At 34.4% G+C, this 24722-nt stretch overlaps 2 protein-coding genes across 3 annotated transcripts; one reads left to right on the forward strand and one right to left on the reverse strand.

Moving 5' to 3' along the window:
* The first annotated feature begins 1460 nt into the window (after positions 1-1460).
* On the forward strand, positions 1461-18667 carry LOC120342963 (macrophage mannose receptor 1-like). Of its 2 annotated transcripts, XM_078110949.1 has the most exons (34): positions 1461-1620; positions 2203-2310; positions 2875-3048; positions 3364-3528; positions 3963-4076; positions 4462-4575; positions 4783-4947; positions 5169-5276; positions 5757-5948; positions 6299-6418; positions 6795-6983; positions 7064-7111; positions 7434-7569; positions 7778-7977; positions 8375-8541; positions 8720-8952; positions 9555-9722; positions 10038-10142; positions 10710-10844; positions 11028-11066; positions 11495-11580; positions 12004-12097; positions 12207-12350; positions 12626-12716; positions 13598-13756; positions 14156-14311; positions 14652-14842; positions 15432-15623; positions 15932-16151; positions 16370-16560; positions 16739-16856; positions 17031-17127; positions 17695-17742; positions 17928-18667. In XM_078110949.1, the coding sequence occupies exons 1-34, from the start codon at positions 1518-1520 to the stop codon at positions 18194-18196; spliced, it is 4839 nt and encodes a 1612-aa protein (XP_077967075.1). In that variant the 5' UTR covers positions 1461-1517; the 3' UTR covers positions 18197-18667. The 2 variants fall into 2 exon arrangements, with proteins under 2 accessions (XP_077967075.1, XP_039267956.2); XM_039412022.2 differs by lacking the exon at positions 11028-11066.
* A 2773-nt stretch (positions 18668-21440) lies between these two features.
* Positions 21441-24382, reverse strand: LOC120342767 (uncharacterized). The gene is made up of 4 exons (XM_039411731.2): positions 24257-24382; positions 22746-23859; positions 22142-22352; positions 21441-21762 (listed from the first exon to the last, which is right to left on the reverse strand). The coding sequence occupies exons 2-4, from the start codon at positions 22762-22764 to the stop codon at positions 21639-21641; spliced, it is 354 nt and encodes a 117-aa protein (XP_039267665.2). The 5' UTR covers positions 22765-23859; positions 24257-24382; the 3' UTR covers positions 21441-21638.
* Between the last annotated feature and the right edge of the window lie 340 nt (positions 24383-24722).

A 24722-nucleotide genomic window follows, 5' to 3' on the forward strand; every position in this document is an offset into this window, starting at 1 on the left:
GAAGAAAGGTTTTGAAATTGGCAACTTGAGTGAAAATGAAATGTCAGTGGTAAATTTGGCATGAGTGAATCGGAAATTGAAATGTTTTGGGAAAGGTATTTACCGACAACTGAAACTATCATGTGCTACTTCAAATTACAAATATTTATTTTCATCATGCAAGACCTAATAGAAAGAAGAAAACACCTAATATAACTGAAATAGTAAACATTGACTCATAGCAGTTGAACGGGCGCTGCGAAAGACCCTGATTCATCCGATCAACGACACCTTTCTGGCGAAAACAGCAGCAAATATAACAGAGAAACAATCTCATAAAAACTTTTCTTAAAATACACAATCGAAGAATGTTGAAAAAACGCTTTATCGTCTATGGCAGCGTAGTATCATGTAACTCAAACACCTTGTAACCTTAAATATTTGCAAATAAAAAATATAAATAAAATCAGCTTCTCCTCATCTCCCATCTTTATAAAGACGTGTTGCCACTATATCAATAGAAAACAGATACGGCAATGAAATAATTTTCAACATGGATGGTGGAAATTGGAGTCAGATTTTCAAAAAGTCTGATGCATTGTGTTGATTACCGCGATCAGATGTACAAACACAATACCGGAAATCCAGTATTCGGGATTATAAGGGAAACGCACGAGAAGTACTCTGTTCTTCTGATCCTGGTGACTGGCACAAGCGGAATAAAATTTAGACTAATTCCGTTCACACGTCGCAACTGGACACGAAATGGGAATTGTGCGAATCGTATCAAGTACTTTGAATCAACATTCTAGTTCAAATGTAGCCCGTGCCACTCTATGAACGCTGTGTCGCTGAAAATAACCTATTTGTCGTAGCTTATATAGTTGAAAAGTTGTCATTTTGAGCAGTCAGTGGGAACCTGATATTATGTAAACTACTATCGACAAGAGCTGTAAAATCGTGAGAAAAACGAACATGTTATAATTGATTATTAAAGTTGAGGGTTTTGGTTTGGTTTGGACTATGACTTTCGGCAAACGCGGTTATATTAGAGTTTGCCCTTTTGCAACTTGGGCTGTCTTCGAAATTATATAAACATAGAATAAAACTTAGTTTTTCTAAATTTATTCTGTATGCCTATACAACTGAGTGTACTTGCATTCGCTGAAAAACTTTAATGTGCGCTAATGTGTCCACTGTTCTGTGAAAACAATTACACTCATGGAAGTTAGACAAGTTTTAGCGCAGATGGGCAAACAAGAATTGGAATAGGTATAGTTAGTTCTCCGATAAAATACGTTTAATGTTGTTCGTTCATATAAAATTCGGCAGATATCATTAGGTAGAATGAATCATTTAGGTAGTATGAATAGATAGATCACTAGAAAGGCCTGGGATTCGTGTTTCCCAAGGTTTCAGTCCTTGGTTCGTCCTGGATATCCCTCAATGTTGTTTTATAGCGTTGAATGTAAACTTAACAATTTTTCTGCATGTTTGCCTCGGAATTATAGTTTGAAAAATATAATACGTTCAAAATTATGGAGAGAAATAAATGTTTGCCAATATATACAATGCTGATGATAGTATCGATGCTGCAAATTTTTTACCTTGCTGATGCACAAACGACGATGGCAGTAGCAGGTAAACTAGGATAAATGTTCTTTTTTATTCCTATTTATCAAGTATTGGCACACCAGTAATGCCCCCTTCCACTATATTTGAACCATGTTCAAATACTTCTCGAGCTTTTTTTTTGTGAATCACGGGAATAAATGTATAAATTAGAAAGTTAAAAATGTCAGGTATTTACGGCATTCAAATATGAAATTCAAATTACCAGTTTTTCAAATAGTTTAATTTCGTTATATTCATTACCATCGCATGACATAGAATAAACTAAGAATTCTATTGACTTGATTTTATGTCTCAATGCTGGAGACTATGCCAAAAGCTTACCATTCGATAAAATTTCGCATCGGTTTTAAAAAACGGACATTACAGAATAGTGTACAGTGTCACCATACATGTTATTCCAAATAAATATTTCGGAATTCAATTTGGTTTTCCAAATTATTTTTCGCACGAACATTCGAAATGTGATTCTAATTGAAACAATAGTTAGTTTATTAACGTCATGCGCTCATCGTATGCTTTTACGTTATTTTTTTTTCACAAAAATTTATTCTCAAAAATTGAAATAAATGGCTATTTGAATTTATTCAGCTACACCATCAAGCAATCAAACGGCAACACAGACTATTCCTCCTACAACTACACAATCTCCCACCACTCCAAATGTAGCGCAAACAACACCGTTCGACAATTCTTCAGGTTTGTTAATTCGAAAATAAGAAGTCTGCCTTCTCGAATTTCGTAAATAAACTAGTGATCAATAATATTAATTTATAATCAGTAAATTACTAATAGTTTGGCTTGGAATTGTGAAAATAATGATTCGGTTCACTAGAATCTGTAATCGGAAGTTCTTAAAAACGAATATCATAAATCTCTTTTCGATTATTTCTCGTTCTCTTATTGAATGAGTACGCAAACTTATAAATACTTTGAATTCATTTATGTTTGTTTCTTGTGAAATGATTTATCGAAAATATTCGTGCACTTCACTTCTGATTTGCTCCACAATTTCCTCGAATGTTCGTTCATAATACCATGTATAATTAAACAATGGGTATAACATTATTTCAATGACGTTTAGCCGATAAAAGTTATTTGAATTCTCGCCAGAAAACCAGCCCTTTTACTATTGTGAATTGAAGAAAATATATAACTACGTCCTAATTTATCGACAATCAAGAAACGTCTTATCCGTATTCTATTTGGCTCGTTTGATTATAGTCCAGGGTAATTTCTAACGAATTTTTCTGTTGTTCGTAGTGATTTACACGATTGGTGGAAACGCCGGTGGAGATCCTTGCGTATTCCCCATGGTTTTCATGGGAGTTACGTATTATTCGTGTACGACTGCTGGTAGATCGGATGGATATAAATGGTGTGCAACTACAAACAATTATGCAGTGGATTATAATTGGGGATTTTGTCCTCAACCAGGTAATGTAAACACAAAGTGCAGTATAAGTAGCTGATTGTTGTCAGATAAATGACAATGCATAATTCCATCCTCTCCTGTTCTAAAATATTGTTATTTTGTAGCATTTCCTTACAATGGGGAAAATAAATATGATTTCACTTACATATGACTTGATATATATGGTATTCTAAAATAGCATGTGAAAGTTATAGGCTACTAACTCAGTAATTAGTATCGTATGGTAATCTTATCGTTGCCAAATGTTGGGAGGAAATTCAAAATTCGAAATCATTTTTAGTGCGTTCATTTTTTTACAATCTTGTTATCTTATTTAGTATACGGGTGCGGTGATTTTTGGGACGAAGAACCGTTCGGAAAATTTTGCTATCAGTTCAATTTTCAGTCTTCATTGACATGGGTGCAGGCGCGGGACGCTTGTCGACAGCAAGGCGCCGATCTTCTGAGTATAACAACTCCAAAAGAACAAGGATGGATAGCAGGTAGTAACCAGAAGATAGCCCACCAGAAAGTTTGAAATTCAATTTTTAATCGAATATATAATGATGACGTCTGGTATTTTAATTTCTAAAAATTAAAACTGTTCCCTTTTGTTGATGTCATCATCACTTAACACATAACCTACATTCGGTATACAAAAAACTAACATCAAAAATCGAATGACAAAAATTATCCAATGTCAGTATACTCTTTTTCTCAATCAAACACTGTAACTTTGTATTTGAGTTCAACAAGAGAAGGCCCAACGTACAACATCCTTTTTCATGTTCTTAAGAAGAACATAAAACATGTAAACTTCAAGCGACAATAACAATACTATTCCATAATATGGAACTCGAAGATAATGGAATATATTTTATGAAAAGTGAACGTTGAAATGAACACATCATAATTTTTGCATATATCATTTATTCAGGTCGTATTCAAATTGTCACAACCGTAATGTGGCTGGGATTGAGTGATATAACGGTGGAAGGTAACTGGGGATGGACTGATCAATCTCCTCTCACATATCTGAACTGGCGAGCAGGTAAACGTCTCGTAAAATGTGATCAATTTTTACACTATGTTGGCCGAAAAATCCCAAACGCTTTACTTTTTTATGCTTGAGAAATAGGAAAGCACGAGCTTCCACGTAGTGCGTGACCATCAGAGATTACTCCAGAGAGTACAATGATTTCCTATTACTTCCTTTCTCGAAAATACTTTGTCACAATCGAAATTGAGATTAAATTGAAATCGAGCCTGTCAATTTTTCGCCTTTTTGGTCACACTTTGGGACTCATAAAAATTTCTGCTCAACCTTGAAAATTGAATTCTTTGGCAAGTACAGAACGCATACTCGACAAACAAATTCGAATTTTTTCCCTGACAAATTCTTAGATACAATTTACGAATAATACTATGTTGTACAGGACAGCCGAATAGTTATGGTGGAAACGAAGATTGTGGTGCAATCATTACAAGAAATGGATTATGGGGAGACACACCTTGTTCAAGACAACTAAGCTTCATTTGCAAGAAACTTGGTATAGCGTTTTTGGAATTTGAAAATAACTTTGTCTTCACATTACGCCGAATTAGTTATGTGACGATACCTCATATATATAAAAAAAATTGTCTTCAGATCTATAACGTACTGTATAAAGATGGAATTATAGTAACACTATTTTCTTCGAATTAAGAGACAAATTCCTTTATTTCATGATTGTTTACAAAATCTGTTTTAATTATAGACGAATCTTCTACACCGCCTCCGAAAACGACTCCCACGCCATCAAACTCCAGTGATATAAATGTGGCTTGTTACCATGGTGATGGAACTTTTTACAAAGGGAACAAAAACACTACAGTTTCAAACAAAACTTGCATTAATTGGAAAGAGCATACTCCAAATTTTGGTAAGGCATTCTGAACTTAAGTAATTGATTTGGAAACCACATACATTTTTCACCGATATTGCTTCCCTGCCACTGTTAGTCAAAAAAATTATGATTAGGGCGAAAATGATTCGGATGGGGCATTCCCATTCATTTTCCTTATCACAACGATAACGAGAAATATTTTTGTATAATATACACTCAACTTTATGGAATGAAAATCATATGCTTAATTGTTCTAGGTTTAGAAGGAAGTTTTTGTCGAAATCCAGATCATTCACCAATGCCGTGGTGCTACACCAGTGATTCAAAGACTCCTTGGGAATACTGTGACATACCCCGATGTGAAGGTTGGAATTATATTTTGTCTACCACTGTCATTAATATTAGTAAATGCGCGTGAAAATGTTTTGATCATTTGCACCATTCAACGGCCTTCATGGCACTGACTAGTCTTCAGGATTTTTTTATTTTAGAACATGACTCGTTCATGCTTGATAATCCAAGATTGGCTAATAGGTAAATATACCAGTAAACTACTTTTTGAAACACGGGGATAGGTCACAGTTCGACCGTGTATGCCGGTACAAGGATTCCGATCTGTTGGTACCAGTTCACGACTGTTATAAGATGCCTCCAATAGGGGCTATTGGTATGCATCGAATTCCATTTTTGTTCTCTTCTGATATCGAATATTTCATTCACCTTTATCAGGCAATACCGCAGTATCGTTTCCGCAGATTTTTCAAAATGCTTGTTTTAGCGCAGTACTAAATACAGTATTTAATGAAAAGCGATGTTTCCAACTTGACACAATTCTCCTTTTATAGGTCGAAAATACTGTAAACAAGGCTGGAAACAGGTCGGAGGACTATGCTACAGGCTTGGATGCACTATACCATCAATATGGACGGCTGGTCAGGAACAATGCAAACGTGACGGAGCAAATCTTGCACGAATAAACAATGCAGAGGACATGAATGAAATTTTTGCATGGTTAAAACAAATTCAACCCTGGACTGGTAATATTTGTAGTGAAAAAAATATTGCATAATTTTTTGCCGTAAAAGTAGGAATGACCAATGACTTACATAACAGAATAAATCAAGCCTCTTGTAACCGTAACATTTTAACATTTTCATTTCCAATGATTTCATTTATGTTTGAGTTTTGAAACAATGTAACATAGATTTATATAAAATCCACGAAAACTTGTAAAAATTGATTGTGTGATGATAATTTTTTGTGATGTAGATGGGAAGTAATTCATAATGAGCATTTCCATGAGACGGAGAAAATATATATATATATATATATTTTCTCCGTCACATATATATATATATATATATATACATAATTAAACTTATTTCAGGCCTCAGTGAAATTTGGATTGGATTGAATGATCGAAATCACGAAATGATGTTTACATGGGTTCCCAAGCTTACGGTGAATTTTACTTACTGGGATAGAGATCAGCCGGATGATATTAAAGGTATGGACTCTTGCAGATTGTCAGACTACAATCAGTTTTTAGTTACTAGTTGCTTGTCAGCTTTTTAATATAGAGTGGGCTAAATACCTTGTTGTACGTCATTATACTGCGACAATTTCTTTGCTGCTCATCAAGTATAATTGATTATCGTTTTGCAATATGGACATTGTCTCACATACGTCATGTTTTTGAATGACCTTTTTTTAATCACAGCCAACGTTTTACCCGAGTCTGGTGTAACAACCATGTTTGTTCTGTTGTAAATCCGGTAATTTCTTTTGTCAACTTTATTCACTAATATTATTGATGAAGATGGTCAATACTTATTACCATTGGCCTAAATTTATACCTGCTAATAGCCCGTCTCTAATTCAAGGGACTGATGATTGTGTGAGAATGAATCTGACAAGCGGGAGATGGAACGACATAAACTGCAACACAAAACTTCAGTTTCTGTGTGCCCAAGAACCAACGGAACCTAATATACCTGATACCGGACTTTCAGACGGAATATGCCAGGGTAGGCAGTCTGGTGGAACACCAGGCAAATTCAATCCAGGGCAAGGTGAGATTGAGATTAATGTTCTGTTAGATAATATTTCACAGATTGAAAACAATAGAATTTATTTTTATTCTACTATATAGGTTCAAATGGAACATCAATTCAATATCCGACCGCACCTACATTACCTGGTAAGTATTTCTTTAAATAGCAAACATTTCTTCAAGTGTGTGCGTGTATATAGTATTGCTCTCGTCGTAGTAATCTATTGATCCTTATGGCATATTGTTTATTTTCGTTTGTATGATTGTGGTTGGTCTTGCTTCAAAAGGAAAAAACGTACTTAAACTGATGTATTGATAAATTTTATACCAATCAATATGTTTTTTAAATTTCGGAGAAATTCTATAGATTTCAAAAAATGTAATATTATACCACGAGCATTTTGCTGCTTTTCTTCTATATATGTGTGCGATGCATTATAATGGTTTGCTCAATTTATTTTCTGATTAGGCTGCGATGACGGTTGGGTTGGATATGGTCAATACTGCTTCAAATTTGAACACGATATGGCCAATTGGACAATTGCTTATAGAACATGTAAAAATCGATATGGTGATGATGCAAAGCTAATTCTCCCTCACGATAGGTAAGTATAAAATACATTGCGCCCCCTTTTTTTTTATAAAAACGTCATGATTTGTGATATGTAGACATATTTCTTTGATTTCCTAAGAGACCCAAGTAATATTTATTCCCTAAACTAAATTCGATAAAACGCCCTCGGCCACGTCAAAAAGTGGGACCCCGAGGTTTTCTATGAAATCACGGTCTAAAGGCAAGGCTTCAATTTGCAGATATGAGCAGGCTTTCATAGCAAGCCAACTTGCTCGATACAGTGGTGACGTGAAGTTCTTCTTGAATATGTTGGCAGTAAATCGACAACCTCACTCATGGCTTTTCTTGGACGCAAATTTGGATAATTTGACAAATACAAAACAGATATCATACACTTATTGGGCACGAAGACAACCTGTTGCACTACCGGATGTCAAATGTGAGTTATTATGTCCATTTTATGTAGAATGCTTTATGCAAGCAATCGTCGAATTTCCCTCTACGAAAGTATCTCCACATTATTAAAAAATGGCCTGGCCGAAAATGCGACACTTCTGTCCTGCGGTATCGCAATGAATAAATTGGCCATCCCGCAACGGTTTTCTGGACTTTTCGCCCCTGGGGTGGTTCACATAACCACTGGTCGGTTACAGCTTCCTCCACCACCAAGTCCATGCATCGGAGAGCAAATAACTGGCTAACTAATCCCATACCCGACATGGACTGGTAGTCGGACGAGGGGCCGTGTTCGCTACAGGATTAAGCTGTCTTATCGGCTCTCCCCTCCCCGGGAGAAATATGCGAATCTTATCCTATAAAGATGTGTTGTATTTCAGATGGTATGTGCGGTTACATCAGTGCTGGGCATACTGGAGGCTTGTGGAGCGTGGGTGATTGCTCAGACACTCACCGTGTTGCATGCATGAAGATGAGAGAAGGTGCTACACCATATCCTCCTACGCCATCAACACCTCCTCCTGCCGACTGTCCCGATGGTTGGGAGGTAAGTAATGCTTTTGACGTCGTTTTTCGTAAAATCTCTATGATTAAAGCTATAAACAAAAGTACGCCGAGATCTTGACTCTGCGACCAAACATAGTTTGACCCGATCTACTACAGATATTATATCAATATTCTCCTCACAGTAACTAAAACAAATATATATGATATATAAATTGCAGGCAATTGGAGACAAATGCTACAAAATTTACGTCAAGCATTATCGGAGAGAACGCAAAACATGGTCTGAAGCAAGAGATTTGTGCATTTCAAATGGTGGACCTGGCAACGTAGGACAAGGCAATTTGGCCAGCATACATAGTGTTCAACAAGAAGAAACATTAAAGAAGCTTTTGCCATACTGGGTGCCTGGAACAATATGGATTGGTCTTAGCGACCGAAACGGAGAGGGGAAGTATGTAGACCTGTTGAAATAACATGATAACATATAATATAATGTTGTAAAAATCGCATTCTAATGAGCATGTGAAATATCAAAATTAACTTTACAATTTGGGGTGAAGTCATTTCAAATTACACACACATAAAGAATTAAAAATATAAAGCGAGAGGTGCGAGATTTAAAGCTAGTATCAGTGGATTACAGTTGCTAGTCTCAAGATTCTATTATTCAACCCAACACAGCCAGATGGCATATACACAGTATTATTCATTATTTTAGAGTATCCATTCTTGCTATAATAGTGGTTTTGGTGTTGTTCTGTTGGAAAATAACACAAGAAAACGTTGAAATAAAAATTTATTAACCCTCTACTAGACACAAAATCTCGCAAGTTCAATAGAAATTTTGGAATTTTGGCGTATAAAATTTTTTTTTAGAGGAGTGCGTTTTACATAATTGCTGAATAGAACTCTGGCACACGGAAAGCCATGAGTAAAGCTTTCGGGCTTGATGGTAGACTAGACAAAAAAACTCATGTAAATTGGCAGTAGATCGACCGGCTGTGTTTTAATTGCAAATAATTTTTGTTTCTTTAATGATATTTTTACTGAAAGGTACACCTGGTCTGATGGCACCACACTGTCTTACATTAATTGGGCAGAAAATGAGCCAAACAATAAAAATAATAACGAAGATTGCGTTGCATTTAATTCGCATAAGAGTCCACCAGCATGGAATGACGGAAATTGCAACACACTGAGAAGTTGGATGTGTCAAATCAAGTAAGACTACTATTCAGAATTATTCAAGTAGAGCTGCAACTAACTCAGTGAACAACCTATTGAAAAAGACAAACTGAAATTGGCTATAGAGCTCGTCAGATACTTAACGTGTTCTTCGTAAATCACGATGCGCTAAGTATTACTTGGGACCTTACCTATTAGTGAGATTTCGTTACATTTATATTGGAAAGGAATGTTATCCTGTTGTAGTGCCCTTCATCGCACAATATTCATGATTCTACTATTACTACAAAGATAATTACTTTTCTAGCGTTTAGCGTCATCGAATACTTATGTTTATGAATGTGTTTTTAGTCGTGGTGCAGTTATACCTGATATGACGAATGTAACAACGCCTGCTCCAATAAACTGCGGAGATTCATCATGGGTATATTTTAATGGAAGTTGTTATTATTTCAGGTAAGGGATATATCATTTAATTTATTGTATTAGCAGACTGACCAAACAGCAATGATCAAAATAGTCTTCAAATTATGCCTAATTGTTGCCATAACATGATTTCGTTACTCAGCTTTTTCCGACGGAGCATTGCTAAAACTTTTATGAAGAATGCACTGTTAACACAACGCCAATGAAACGATTAACGATATACAATGCATCACTTCGCGTTTCCTACTTCTTATTACATCTTTAGCTTGAATATTAGTTTGCTTTTTTATTTTATGAAAAAGGAGCAAAAGAATATGACGTCATAATTCAAAAAACTCTACCATTCACAATTCCTCGCAACATTGATAAATATAAATTTAGATGACAAGGTTGGGGTGGTTTAAAACCTAGATATAATAATTATTAATTTATATAATTAGAGTTTATAAAATTCAATAAAACCATATGAGATGTTTCTTTAGTTAGAAAAGATGGCACTAACAGCATATGATATGTTTGCTATTTTTTACTGCATGATTAAATGTAAAAAATCCAAACTATAAGTGATGTGTAAACAAGGTATTTTTCATAATTCAGTCAACGCGAACGATTAACTTACTACGACGCAAGAGACAGCTGCATGGAAAAGGGAGGAGATTTAGTGTCAATACATTCAATGAACGAGCAAGATTTTCTTCATGTTCAAATCCAAAGACAATCAACGATGGAATGGTGAGTTCAAAGTTCACTTTGAATCAACTAGAAAATGATTGCATATCATAAATGTCCAATCCAGAAGATATATATGGTACTCTGTGTTTGGCCATGTATGATTTGAAATTTTCTCTAGCTGATTCTTGAAATAGTATGATGTTTACAATCACCTTTGTAATTGATTGGGGTGATTTTATGCAGGAGGCTGCCGAAGCGTCTCGAAGATGCCCTCCGTAGTTGGTAAAGTACAAAAATATGAATATTCTGATTGCTTTATGTATTATAAAATTCGATGTTTAAAAACATATATACGTAGATAACTACAAAAAAACTGTAATAGCGCTCAATTTCGAGTAACACTTCTTGATTTTTTTACATTTGTATAGATCATTTTCATTCAAAAATTTGTAATGTAGAAATAATACGATAGGACAACATTGCATAAAATTATTGTATAAGAACTAAAATATTCATATAAAAATTAGTTTTGTTTGTATCCGTTGATACTTTCAAAAACGTTAATTAATATTTGAACGTAGCAACGATAATATGTCAACCTTGCATTTTGTTTCAAAATGACCTGTTTTGCTTAACTTATTGACTATATTTTTCTGCTATTATAAGCATTATAACGTACGTATTTGATCATATGCCGTTGTTTTTAAAAGGTGGATTGGTCTCGATAGCAACACTAGAGATCGAGAATTTCTTTGGACTGACGGGACGCCAGCCAACTTTTATATGTGGGGAGAAAGTAGGTTTCAAGCAATAATGCGCCAAAATTAAAACTATCACTTATTTTATATATAACTCTTTTTTTTGTTCTTATTTTCTCATTCAGTGTTCTACTTTTCGCCAATTCAAGTTCTGTAATTTATTCTCACTATCAATTTTCTCGATATATATTTTCAACCATTATTTCCTATAGTGACCCTTATTTCGACACTGTGAACTCCGCTACCATATTAGAAAGGTCATCATTATTTAACCATCCAATTGTAATTGATAATCTAAAATGGATTAGATCAGCTAAGACTTCTGATGCAGTCACACAGATACAATTGCTCTAACGTTTTTATAGATGACGTTGACAATGTATAAATCCACATTTCTGTGATATTTTCCCCACCTATTTAATTTACTGAAAAACTTTGTTTTTCCATTTCACTCAATGCAGAGGAACCAAACGATGTTAATAGACAAGAACAATGCGTACAAATGTATCAAACGGAGGGACAATGGAACGACGTAAACTGCGGAAAGCGTTATGGGTAAATGTTATTATCGATATAATAAACCGTTTCATACATTGCTTGAAAATTCTTTTGTGGTAATATCATTTTTAGTGTGTTTACTTTTGCATTCCATTTTCTCGTTTAGTTATATCTGCAAAAGATTGAACGGTACCTCAACGACTGCGATCACTCCAACGCCAGAGTACCGACCAAGGGGATATTGTCCTGAGGATTGGTGGATTTATCGGGGTTACTGCATTAAAGTGTTTGGCATAGGCGAACAAGACAAGTAATTTCACCTCTTTCACGTATTTATTATTGTGTAACAATACCAATATACATTATTTTGCAATGAACACAAGCGACAATTACATACTCAATTATATTGTGCTATCTCATTGTGCTTTTTTCACATGGCTTCTGTAGTTTTAGACTGCTTGTTTAATATGGCCAACTATTAGTCACTTGGAATTACCAATATTGGTGGAATTGACAGCTAAGTGCAGTGCATGTTAATAATCTTTTACAGTAGAATTGATCAAGTCACAAAACATTTTCTTTTAGGTTGAACTGGACCGATGCGCGTGACGAATGTATGGCATTAGGAGGGAATCTCGTTTCGGTTTCAAATGCTCAGCAGCAATCATACATAACGGTATCTACATTTTTCACATATCTAGGTCTAAGTGTAGATACGTCACTTTGTAATTAATATGAAAAGTTTGATAATGACGAACAATATACCAAACAGCTGGTTGTAATAAATCTCACCTTTTGAGGGGCTCTGTCAAAATTACTGTTCACAGAATAGAAAAGAGCTGTTATCCTTTACCCACTGAACTTTCCTTCTAAAAAAGCAAACTGCAACCTTGAATCTTACTTCGTATCTATGTATGTACGTCTATATATCTTCAATTTCTTTTCTTTTTATATGACGCCTATACACACGTTTCGCTCCAAACGAGGTCCTGTGTAAGCACTACTGATATCTAACGCTATATATTTATTTGTAAGGACTGAAATCGGTACCCCGTAGTGTATGTACCAGGTTAGGGTTAGGTTATAATTTTATTTCGATTTTCCTTATTTTAGTTCTATTACGAGCTCGGGGATTGTCTGTGTTAGACAAGTGAATATACCCCCTGCCCATATGTTTCAGTCCCTCTACACAACTTGATGTAAAGTAGGCGAACAAAATTAGTTACCCCCATATTGATACACACACTTCTGGAGCGCCCTGGAATCTTTCTAATCTGGCATTGCTACCAAATTTAGGTGAGGAGGGGCATGAAATTTAAACCCGAGGTGTGCAATCCGCGATGTCAACGATTTCAGTCTAATGCTTTAACCGCTGGGCACCGTCCTAATTAAAGGAGTTTAGGTAGATATAGCTTCAGCTTATCAAGACATGGATTATATAATAACAAACATTGCTCCAGACCCCTAAACAAACTGTATGTCTTATGCATAATGACAAATTCTGTTATATAATTTTGTTATTTATTTGTCATGTACAATTTTTTTCATTTTTATTAGAGTATGCTGATAGGAATCAATGCCACCGATATGTGGATTGGCTTGAATGATTTATTTGGTGAAGGCAGTTTTGTATGGAGAGATGGAACATCTTATCAATTTACAAATTGGAAACATGGCGAACCAAATAGCCCCGCTTACAGAATAGCTGCAGCAAATGTAAGTGAATTCATGACAGTTTATAAATAAATTATTTTCTGTCAAAAATTAGGCAATATTGTAGATGTTTGTAAGACAATGCAGCATACTCATTTGTGTTTTAAATATCACTTTTGAATTTGCTCGCTTTACCAGTTATTTATTCTGTCTTTTTCGTTGCATTGCTGTTGTTTAGTATGTGGGCATTCTTAAATTTGTAATTTGAAGACAAAGTAATTATAAAATAGATTTGTTATTTTTTTCTAAGATAATGAATTAAAGAAAAGAATATATTTGCATGGACGTTGGCAGTGTACAAACTTCTGATTATTCTGTGCTCTTTGTTGAATATTTCCATATTATGGTGCTCGTGATTATGGTATGGCTATTTGATGTTGATGTTCATTTTTTATCTTGTAGCAAGACTGTGTGAAAATGGTGACAGAGAAATGGAATGTCGGTCGGTGGGCTGACGATGTTTGTGCAAACGAATACGCTTATATTTGTGAAAAACATCGATCTGCTAATGCCGAAGACTTATGTCGTGACAGCCCGAAGTGGCCTTCTATGTGTCAGGTAATATTTTTTCAAATAATGTAATTTAATTGGTTGAAACACTTCATGTGGCAATTCGTTTTATCTAAGCATTTTCTTTAATTTTTCGCATTATCGCGGAGATGTGACAGAAAATATTTGACTGATACTGACAGAGATTGTTCCTATTCATTTTTACCTTCCGTTTTATCGTAATTGAGTAATCTCACAGTGTGTTAGGAAAAGCATTCATTTTTGTCTTTAAAAAACGTTGGATTTTCATCACTATTTTATTTCACTGTATTAAACAATTAAAAATTAAAAAAATTAAAGAAAACGAATACAATCACTTCAGTAATCAATACGTTTCTTTTCAATCAAGGATGTAACAAAAAACAAAGATTGCAAGAAAATGAGACGAAGGCAAAAAGAAATGTGTATGAGAACATGTCAAATGTGCGATAGATTTATAAAACCAGCTAAGTCTTCTAATGCCAATCCGTGTCAGAAAGGTTGGAGATCATGGAACAATGAATGCTGGACATTAACTAAAAATAATATGACATGGGACGAGTGAGTACTTTGGTATTATTAGAGGATTAAAAGTTTTGATTCGAAAGTCTAAAATAATTTAACATAATATAAAATAATCGGTTCCAGAGTTTAGTTTTCTCAAATGCATTACCGATGGTGGGATTCAATTTTTTTTCAAAGGTTTTGTATCGAACTCACTAACAACAGGTTCCCTCATTTCACAAAACCATGGCGAACCTATAGCTTTAAAAACAAGATCGACTTCGATGATAATCACGACATCCCCTGAATTCCACTAGTACCAACAATTAGGAAAATGCACATGACCTGTAACCAGCTAAAACTGCATAAGCCATAAATATTTAAATCAACTCAATTATAAATGGTCCTAGCCAGGTAAAGATTAATTTGGAGTGGTCACCCTTGTGCGGTATATTTAAACGGATGTAATGGAATCCTCCAGAAGCGTGAATGTTGTATGTAATACGGATTGTACACCGGAGACACACAGGGAATTTTCGCCCTTTTGTGATTCGATTTCATTTACACGTACAAATTCTTTTGCTAATAATCTATGTATTCATTTGTTCTTATGTACTGTGCTAAAATCATTCACATGACTTTGTAGGGCCACGAAATATTGCTCCGATGCTGGCGCTGAATTAGCAACGATAGGTGATGAATACACACAAGCATGGGCTTTCAGTCAACTTGCGGATCCAACGGAAAATCCGGACTTATCTCTTCCAGTGGGTCAGAAAGGTTGGATCGGATTGAGACAATACAAGGGATCTGATTCTTACACATGGAACAGCAAATGGTAAGTTACTGGACTACGGTAATAAAATTGTGCTACTTTATGTTAGTATTTTATTGATATTTTTTATTGATGTTTTTTGAGTGTTTGACCTCGTTTCTTTAATTCAGTTTGAATATTTCCGTTTTATCTTTATTTATATCTTTTATTAATTTTACTAAACAAGAATTACAGTGTTTGTCTCTTAATCTGTTAATCTAATGTTATACAAACGAAACCATAGAAGTCGTAAAATGATATATCATAAAAAACAATTTCTGTTGCATTTTCTCAATATTTTAGTCAAATATTCAAATTATTTTTGCTACCAGGCCAGTGCTATACACAAACTGGGGCCGTGGTCAGCCAAAATCAGCCAATGGAACCACTCCTGGATGTGTTATTATGGACGGTAAGACGGACAAAAGAAAGCAATGGCAAGGAGGGTTCTGGTTTGATACTGATTGTTCTAGTAAAATGATGGCACTCTGCAGAAAAAGCGACAAAAAGCCACCGAAAAATATCACAGTTTTTCCTGGAAAATGCCCTGACGTATGTACATAAATTTTTTTGTTTCTACAAATTTTGCGTGTGTTTATTCATGTTTTATTATAAAAACGCACAAAAACATTTATATGAAACATAATAAAACTACTTCAAATATATGTTATATCTTAGCAACTATAAATTTCATTTGCACCCATTAACCCACTATATTATCTATAACTTATACAGCATTCATATTTTGACACTTTTTAAATTTTCTGCAGAATTCGTGGGTGCCATATAAAGAAAACTGCTACTTATTCCGATCGGAACAAATGTCAACATGGTACCAATCAGAGTTCGACTGCTTGAAACTGAATGCACATTCTGCTAGCATACATTCGGAAGATGAATCCAATTTTATTATGCGTCAGTCAGCCAACACGAGATCATCTTCATTCATTCGGCGCAATGTGTATGTGGATTCATCATTTTTTTCCTAATTTGTATATTTAAAGGTGTAATCACAGTGTTCTTTTATTTACAATTGCAATTAAACACATCATTTCGTGATTCAAACTTTTTTATGGTTTCTCCGAACAAATTTGCAAATTTATTGAGGTCGCATCAATATTGTTATTTTCTTTTACTAGTTGGATAGGATTGTACAGATCGCTGGATGATGACAGTTACTCGTGGACAGACAATTCAGCTCTGTCTTATCTAAACTGGCAGGAAAAAGAACCTACAAAAAGTGGTGGACTGTTTAAAGTAAGAAATATGTCTAATCGATTATGATTTATTAGTTTATGTTTAGATTAGTCCAATTTTGAAGTATAGCAGGGGATTAAAATTTTCGTTTGTTAATTTGGAATTAGTTTATATTAATTGTATCTTACATACAGTTAGTTCTCTATTCACGAGTGCCTTACTTATATTTTGCAGGAGGTTTGCACCGAATTATCTGTGTCGAATGGCAAATGGTACGATACGACATGTAACAAAATTGGAATTTCAGTTTGTAAGATACCAAAAATGTTAGGTAAGAAAACTTCTGCATGTAGCAATTAGGGATCGTGCTACAATCCCGACGTGAAATGTTATTAACGGTGGTGCATTTGGATATCGGTATATTGCAAAAGATGTACAAACTTCTTTATATAATCAGAATTCATTGAATTACCTGGATTTGAAAATTGAAATATTATTGTGTCACTCGGTATAAAATGTACCAATTGCCAACAATAAAAATATAATTCTGCAGGAAACAGCGAACGTGACTAAAGATATCACTATATCAATCCGGTTTTAGATATGATTGTATTAATCTAGAAATACGCAAACTTGTATATCCGTTATGTTATCATCTGCAAACTATTGTGAAAATAAATACTCGCTCCAATACTTGTTTCAATTCATTTTGGTGTTTCTATTTTACTATTTAAAGTATATTTTTATGGATTACAATTCCTGCTTGGATTCTGTTGCCAAATGTGATCATTGATAAATTATAATGAGAAAACAGGCCAGCAAATTTCATATTGGCTTAGGTACATCAACTGTGAATTGTTGAAAATAATTAATAAAACTATACATTGACTTATTTTAGACGGATCTGGAAATTCTGGAAAAACTATAGGTCCAAAGCCCGCAGCAAGTAAGTATTCTTACATTAACTTCGTAAATTGAGTTGGCTTTATCTCGGCATCAAATAGCTCAAAAACACTATCAAATGCAAGCAACATGTTTCATTTTATCTTCGATAAATTCCATATAAGACTAGATAAATTTTGTATTATATCACATCATTCCCTAATACTATTTCATATTCTCATTTCACAGGTAACATTGCTCTTCCAATTATTTTGGTTTTCGTCGTGCTGATTATAATTGGATTTGCGTGTGTAGTGTTTTATTATTATAAATCACGAAGTGGAAAAGGAAACTACGTTCTTCAGCTGCCTAGCGTATCATTTCGTGACTTCTTGTCAACAACTCCTGGCCTGCGAACCTTCATGACGTCTGGTTCAGGCGATCAACAAGGTCTTGTAGAAGAAGTTGGAGACGACGAAGGAGACTCGCTTATGAGTAAAGATGGTGGATATAGATAAAATTCAAAAACTGTGACTATATATATTTCAAAATTATTGAAAGCAGTGCCAACTTATACTTAATTACATAAGTAGGAGTAGTTCATCCTCTGACTGGCTTTTCTCAAAATAATTTTCTAACCTGCATTTTTGAATGAATGTAGTCGAAGAGCCTTTCATTGATAATGTGTAAAGGCCTTAAAACTTTTGTCTTCACTATCAAAATCATACAGACGAGCTATTGTTGACGCAACACCCCACTCGAAGACTACCATTTCATAAAATTTGTATTAATAAATTTGATGTTTTCAAAAGTATGGATAATAATATTTTTGAGAAAAAACTTAGTTTTTAAAATTTCAGTTGAAATCTTAATAACAAGTTGGAAGAATTACATATTTGATTTTGTTGAAATTGCACTCGTAATAATAGTGCAGTTTTATAAGTGCAATTTGTATTAAAATTATTCCAAATAAATTCCATTTGTTATAATATGTTGTTTTTTGTCAGTTGAGAGGTCGAACTTATTAAATTAGAAAAGTTTTGAAAAACGATTTTGGTGACAAATCACAGCGTGCGTTACGTTTCTTTTCTGGTGGACGCAACTATTTTACTTACTCTTCTAGAAAATTCTTGGAGGATATGAATTTTCTCAATATATGTATAGAAACGTTACAGGGTCATTATTCACGTCAATCGACGTCACTCAATTTGAAGGAAAGTATGAGACTAAATTGCATGGGCACCACTCATATTCGTGTTTTCCCATATTCATTTTATTGCATTGGTCTGAATAAATCTGATGAGGCTGGGGGACATGACTTGTTACATGTACTTTGGTGAAGTAACTGGTAAAGGTGTAGCAACGAGTTCGCTGAGCAAAGTGGTGGCAATCGTGAAATTGCAAAATGATATTAAAAGAAATGAAAAGTACCTAATTAATGTTTGAAGTCGGAGATTGGGCTCGAATAAAAAGATGAATTTGGGATTACAATTCCAAATCAAATTTGTCGAGTAATAGGTTTATTCAGTTATTTTATTATTACCCTTTTCAATTAAGTACCTTGAGACAACTCGGTGGGGCGGTTTAGTCAACGTGCTGCCCAGTCATTCGCACTTTATCTGTGGACACACGGTAATCGCACTGTAAACCCTGGGGTTCGACCTGGACCACGTTGAGAAGCCCTGCTTTAGATAATGCTTGCTGAATGTTGATTTACGTTTGACCAAGTAGACCAGGGGTCGGCAAACTACGGTCCGTGGACCAGATGCGGCCCGCGACGCTTCACTGAATTATAGCAGGGGTGGCCAACCTGCTTTCGGCCGCTATCGACTAAAATAGTTTCAGCATCATTTCCCCGAAAATTGTACGATTTTCGTGTCCCACGTGTCCCATGGGAAATACAAATGTGCGCTGTCCCATCCCACTCCCATGGGAATCCCATTCCCATGGACAACCCTGATAATGTCCCAGTGACCAAGCATTTTTTTTTCAAAATTAGTTGCAATTTAAGTTTTCTCGCTTTCCGAATGAATAAAATTTTCTGATGATGATAATGTTGACAATGCTGTAGGTAATGGTCTTTAGTACAAAACAATGTTCGCAAAATCCGTTGAAATGTCAAGCAATTCTGTGTAAATATGTATTCAGGACGCAATGATCAGTTTGCAGTCGGAATTAAAAAAAATTGATATTTGCATGTCTGCTCTTTCAATTAATTTATAATCGACTCTTCTTTCAGATTTTTAACAACTTTTTTGTATCCTCTTGTAATAACTTATAGCGGCTGCAATGAGGGGAAGGTACTCAAACGTTGAAAAACCATTGGTGTAGTTGACAAAATAGCTATCCTTGGGAACAAAATGGCTGATAAATTATGTTTAACTACGCCTGGGAAATTCAGTTCAACCACTAACCGTTTGGCTGAGTGTTGAGTTTGTTTGACATTAATTTGATTTATGATGATGTTTTTCCGTTTCCTTACGAATAACTTAACATTAAATATACCTATAGTCGTTGATATTGAAAATAGTAAATACGGCGAGTTGGAATATTGATTCATTAATTGAACATGTGTACGAGAACAAAATATTTTATACATAATAGGATATACCAAATATATCATTTATATAAGTATGTTCATTAGGGCTGAAAATTCCAGTGCAAATTCTTTAATCGTTACTCTGAGAGAATTACCGATCAATCACCGTCAACGTGAAAAAGCATCACAAAACAACAATAAAGTTGCCTCAGGTATTCATGAAGATGGGAAATAACTTTTACCTTTACGATTCTGAAGGATTTTCGCCCAAGTATCGAAATAGTTTAGTAATTTGATATTTGGCCACTCTCTTGCGAAAATTGGACGGACTAAATGGAATAATTGCAATCAATTTAAAACGGTGCTTTTTACGTCTACATTTAAAACGATTGGTTGAATCTAATCGAAATGGTCTGCGTACTGAGTAACAAAACAACAAAGCGTGAAACTAAGAAAGTAGATCAAAATCTGAATATTTATTGATGATAATGAACAATACACATCCAAGGCCCTAATCTAAAAAGAACAAAACTTGCTTTGAGAAAATAAGTAAAAATATAATTTTGATTTTAAATTTGTGTAACTGTTTATTGAAATATATTGGCGAATATTTTACTTCACAATATGTCTAGATACCATATCAAGACTACCTAATTTTTTGTATACTTTGACATTCGCCATTTTGTTTTGAACTACTCGACATTCAACCCGAGCGTGACGAGCTTTCGTTCGTTGAAAACAAAAACAACATGAGAGTTTCACTTTTAGACAGAAAGCCCCAATATTCCCAAATAATTTTCAAATGCCATATTGACTACGGTGATGTATACTCTATTTTGACGTCTACCCCAAGTTCAAACTTGTTTACAGTATCTAAATCCAAATTGAGGAACCGAAAAAACTGCCGAGGAACCGAAACTACGTTCAAGCGTATTACCACGCAATTGCCTGAACTGCGAGCACGCGGTGTGGAATCTAGATAAGAATACTTATAAAATGACTTAACGAGCCCCCACGACTGTGAAACTAAAATGAACGCAGGAAATTCAATTGCACTATTTGCGAATGACTTACAAGTATGCTGATTGATTTCTGTTTTACGGCAAAGCATTTTCAGGAATGTTAAGTCCAGAGTTCTCTATACAGCAAAATGCATACCTCTCAACCTGCTCGGAACCCGCAAAGTCACATAGTATGTGTTTGGCCTTGCTCGAATGTATATCAAGAATAATGTAGATTTGATTTACTCGATTATATTTATTCATATATACTCAAAATTGCCGACTAGCTAGAGAAAAAAAAGTGTTTTTTACTGAATGAATGTTTCAGAATTGTTCGAAAAGTAGCAAGCAAAAACATCGGAGTAAAAGAGTATTCACTGCTGAAACCTTTAGCAATATTTTTGAACGGTGCATATTGTGCTACTTATATCCTAAAGCTAAATGTTTCGATGAGTTACCGCCGATTGCTCTTCCGCCGCCGATATTCAACCACATGGCCATTGTGCCTGCAGTATTTTCAAACGGATTCAGTCCTTTTTGATGGCTGATATAAAAACGTGTTATATTAGTTAATGGCAGAATACATACCAAGGCGAAATATTCTAAATAAATCAACCAAAGCTATTTTCCATATTTGTGCCACATTTGAAACGATTTCACTCCAAACAAGGTTACACATGAGAATTACATGAAAACGAAAACATGCTGCTAATTTTGTTAATAACTGGAAATTATTTGTAAGATTTATAAAAAAATCAACCGCCAATAAATATTATGACGATGAGACAACATTATAATGAGTTATATTATTAGAGTTTGTTCATAGATATATTTATATGGGCGTTTGTTATTTTTTCGGCATATACTTCAGAAGCTGTTTTTGATTAGAAGCAACTACAAAAAGTAATAAAAAAAAAACTGACCAAATGCCAATAATTCTAATGATGCTTTTTGTTTGCATGTCGAGCATTTCTTTCTCGTGTCGGTACTGCATTTCTTGTTTCTCCCTTGCTATTCTTTCTCGAATTTGTGCTTCCGACAACTCATTCTTTTGCTTTGATACTGCTATTTCATATTCGTTTTTAAATCTCCTCATTTCCCGTTCGTGTCGGTAGCGGTCTTCGGCCATATCCTCTGCAAAAAGTGTTTATTAGCGTTTATGGTATTTTTGATATTTGGAACAATTTGTAGCGTATCAGAATATTATAACTGCTGTCATGTTCAGTAAAAATTGCACATGCATTCAAAACATATAACTTAAGATACTGTGTTTTGATAATATAAATGGTATTTCTCTGTGAATTGAGGTACAGTATATTAGTACGGATTTTCATTTTACAATGAGTGATTGTCAGTAACTTTTAGATACCAAGAAATGAATAAATATTTGGATTCAATTTTTATTACTTAATTCAGATATATTACTTGCATTTTCTTTGGTAATTATAGTGGCTAAATGATGACTACTTTTTATATCTTGAAATATTCGAATTATAAAAAAAAATCCAGCTTAAAACAAAAACTTACTGGAAAATATAAATCCCATAATGAGTATTACTCGGTTAAATCCAGTTTATTGAACAACTGAGTGTCTTCAAAATCTGGTGTTAACTAAACAATTTAGTTATTTCCTAAGAATCTCTGCGAAAAAAAGATAACATCAACAATGCTAATATTTGATGATCACGTTAAAAATAATTTGACATAAATCAACTTTCGGATTTCTATCGTGCATACAAAAACGTACATCTACAAGAAGATTTTGCAGATTTTTTTATATATTCGAGAGGACAGGTGTAATAGCATCTCGTAAGCAGCCGCGAGGTAACAAATTTGGGCAAAAAATATTCCGACTTAAGGCGTACCCGCTAACATTTAAAAATGGTTTTTGTCATTTTGAAATCTTTTGGTGTTTTTCTCAAAAGTTAATTTTTAAAGTGAAAACATATGAAATTCCACAAAACGTTCAGAAAACGTTTTTTTTTATCTGACATGCGGATGCAACATTACCGATTTAAATTTAAACCTTAGATTCATCACCAACCCCCCTCTTAAATATGCGTGTAAACATGTTAGATTTGAAAGCAGTAAACCTTTGTAAATAACAGGATGTTAAAAACGTTGAGCACTTCATATAAAAAATACATTTTAACATGTTTTAACAGGCTGTTTATACATCAATATAAACAGTCTGCGGGTAAATAAAACGAAATTAGGTACGTCCACAACTTTAGAGAAAACATTGTATATTTTTCGACTTTAAAAAATATTTCATTACCGCAGTGGGTACTGGACTAAAAAGTATACCGTATATACAAAGTTACTCAGGAGGCAGTTTTGAAATTGGATTCTAGACTTATGGAGTTTGATAAGTCGAGCACATTTAACAATCCTGCAAGTAGTTTCAATGTTTAGAAAATAATTACAATGTTTACTCCTAATATTTCGTCCTCCAATTTTAATAGTTTTGGAAAGGGCAATCAGGTCTTCAGTTTTTGCAAGTGTTTGTTTTGAGGTTCTTGTTTCATTAATTTTTCTACTCTTTCGCGACATTCCCATTCTGAAAAACTTTGCTTTTTCTCTTTCTATCTTGAGCTTCATCATATTTTTTTGTGTCTGTAGAGGTCTTCCGCCATTTGCTCTGTGAAAATTGTTTATTTTTCATCATGTAATGAAGTAGGTTTTACATCAGAATACTTATGACTACTGTTGGATTCAGCGAAGAAATCCATATATTTCCATATTATATAACTTGAGATACTGGGCTTTGAATATTTAAAATTTAAACCGTCGATCTTCGTGAATCGGGGTATATTAGTATGTATTTGCATTTGAAAATGAGTAATTTTCAGTAACTACTGTATACCCAGAGCAGAATAAATATTTTTATTTGTTTTTTAATGCTCAATTCTTTTATATCAATGGCGTATTCTTATACATTCTTGGCTATGGTGGTTGAATGATGGCTTTTTTGTACATTATAAAATACAAATATTAGAAGTAGATTAAAATATCTCAAGCCTAAAACAAGAACTTACTGGAAAACAGATGGCCCATTCTGCGATTTGCTCGTCTAAACCAGGCAATTGAAGAGATGCGTATTTCCAATTGCTTTTGTGAACTAAACAATTTAGTACGAGTATTTCCTAAAACTCCCTGCTAAAAAAGAGGAGAAGAACATGTGCTATTATCTGACCATATCACATTTAGACAAAATTAAATAAACTTTCTGCATACAAAATTGCTACTGTGTATACAATAACGGGAACTCTCGACGTATTTGAACTAAGATGCCGGACACCGGAACGTAGTATGTGTACCAGGTTAGGGATAGGCCATAATTTTAATCCAATTTTCATTATTTTAGTTATATTTTGAGTTCGGGGACTAGCCAAATGACACCCGTAGTATTTGTATCTGAAATTATGCCCTAACCCTAACTTCGTACACACACTACGTTCCGGTGTCCGCCATCTTGGTTCACATACTTCTGGAGTACCCAAT

This window comes from Styela clava, chromosome 3 (genome assembly GCF_964204865.1).
Source record: "Styela clava chromosome 3, kaStyClav1.hap1.2, whole genome shotgun sequence".
NCBI lineage: Eukaryota > Metazoa > Chordata > Ascidiacea > Stolidobranchia > Styelidae > Styela > Styela clava.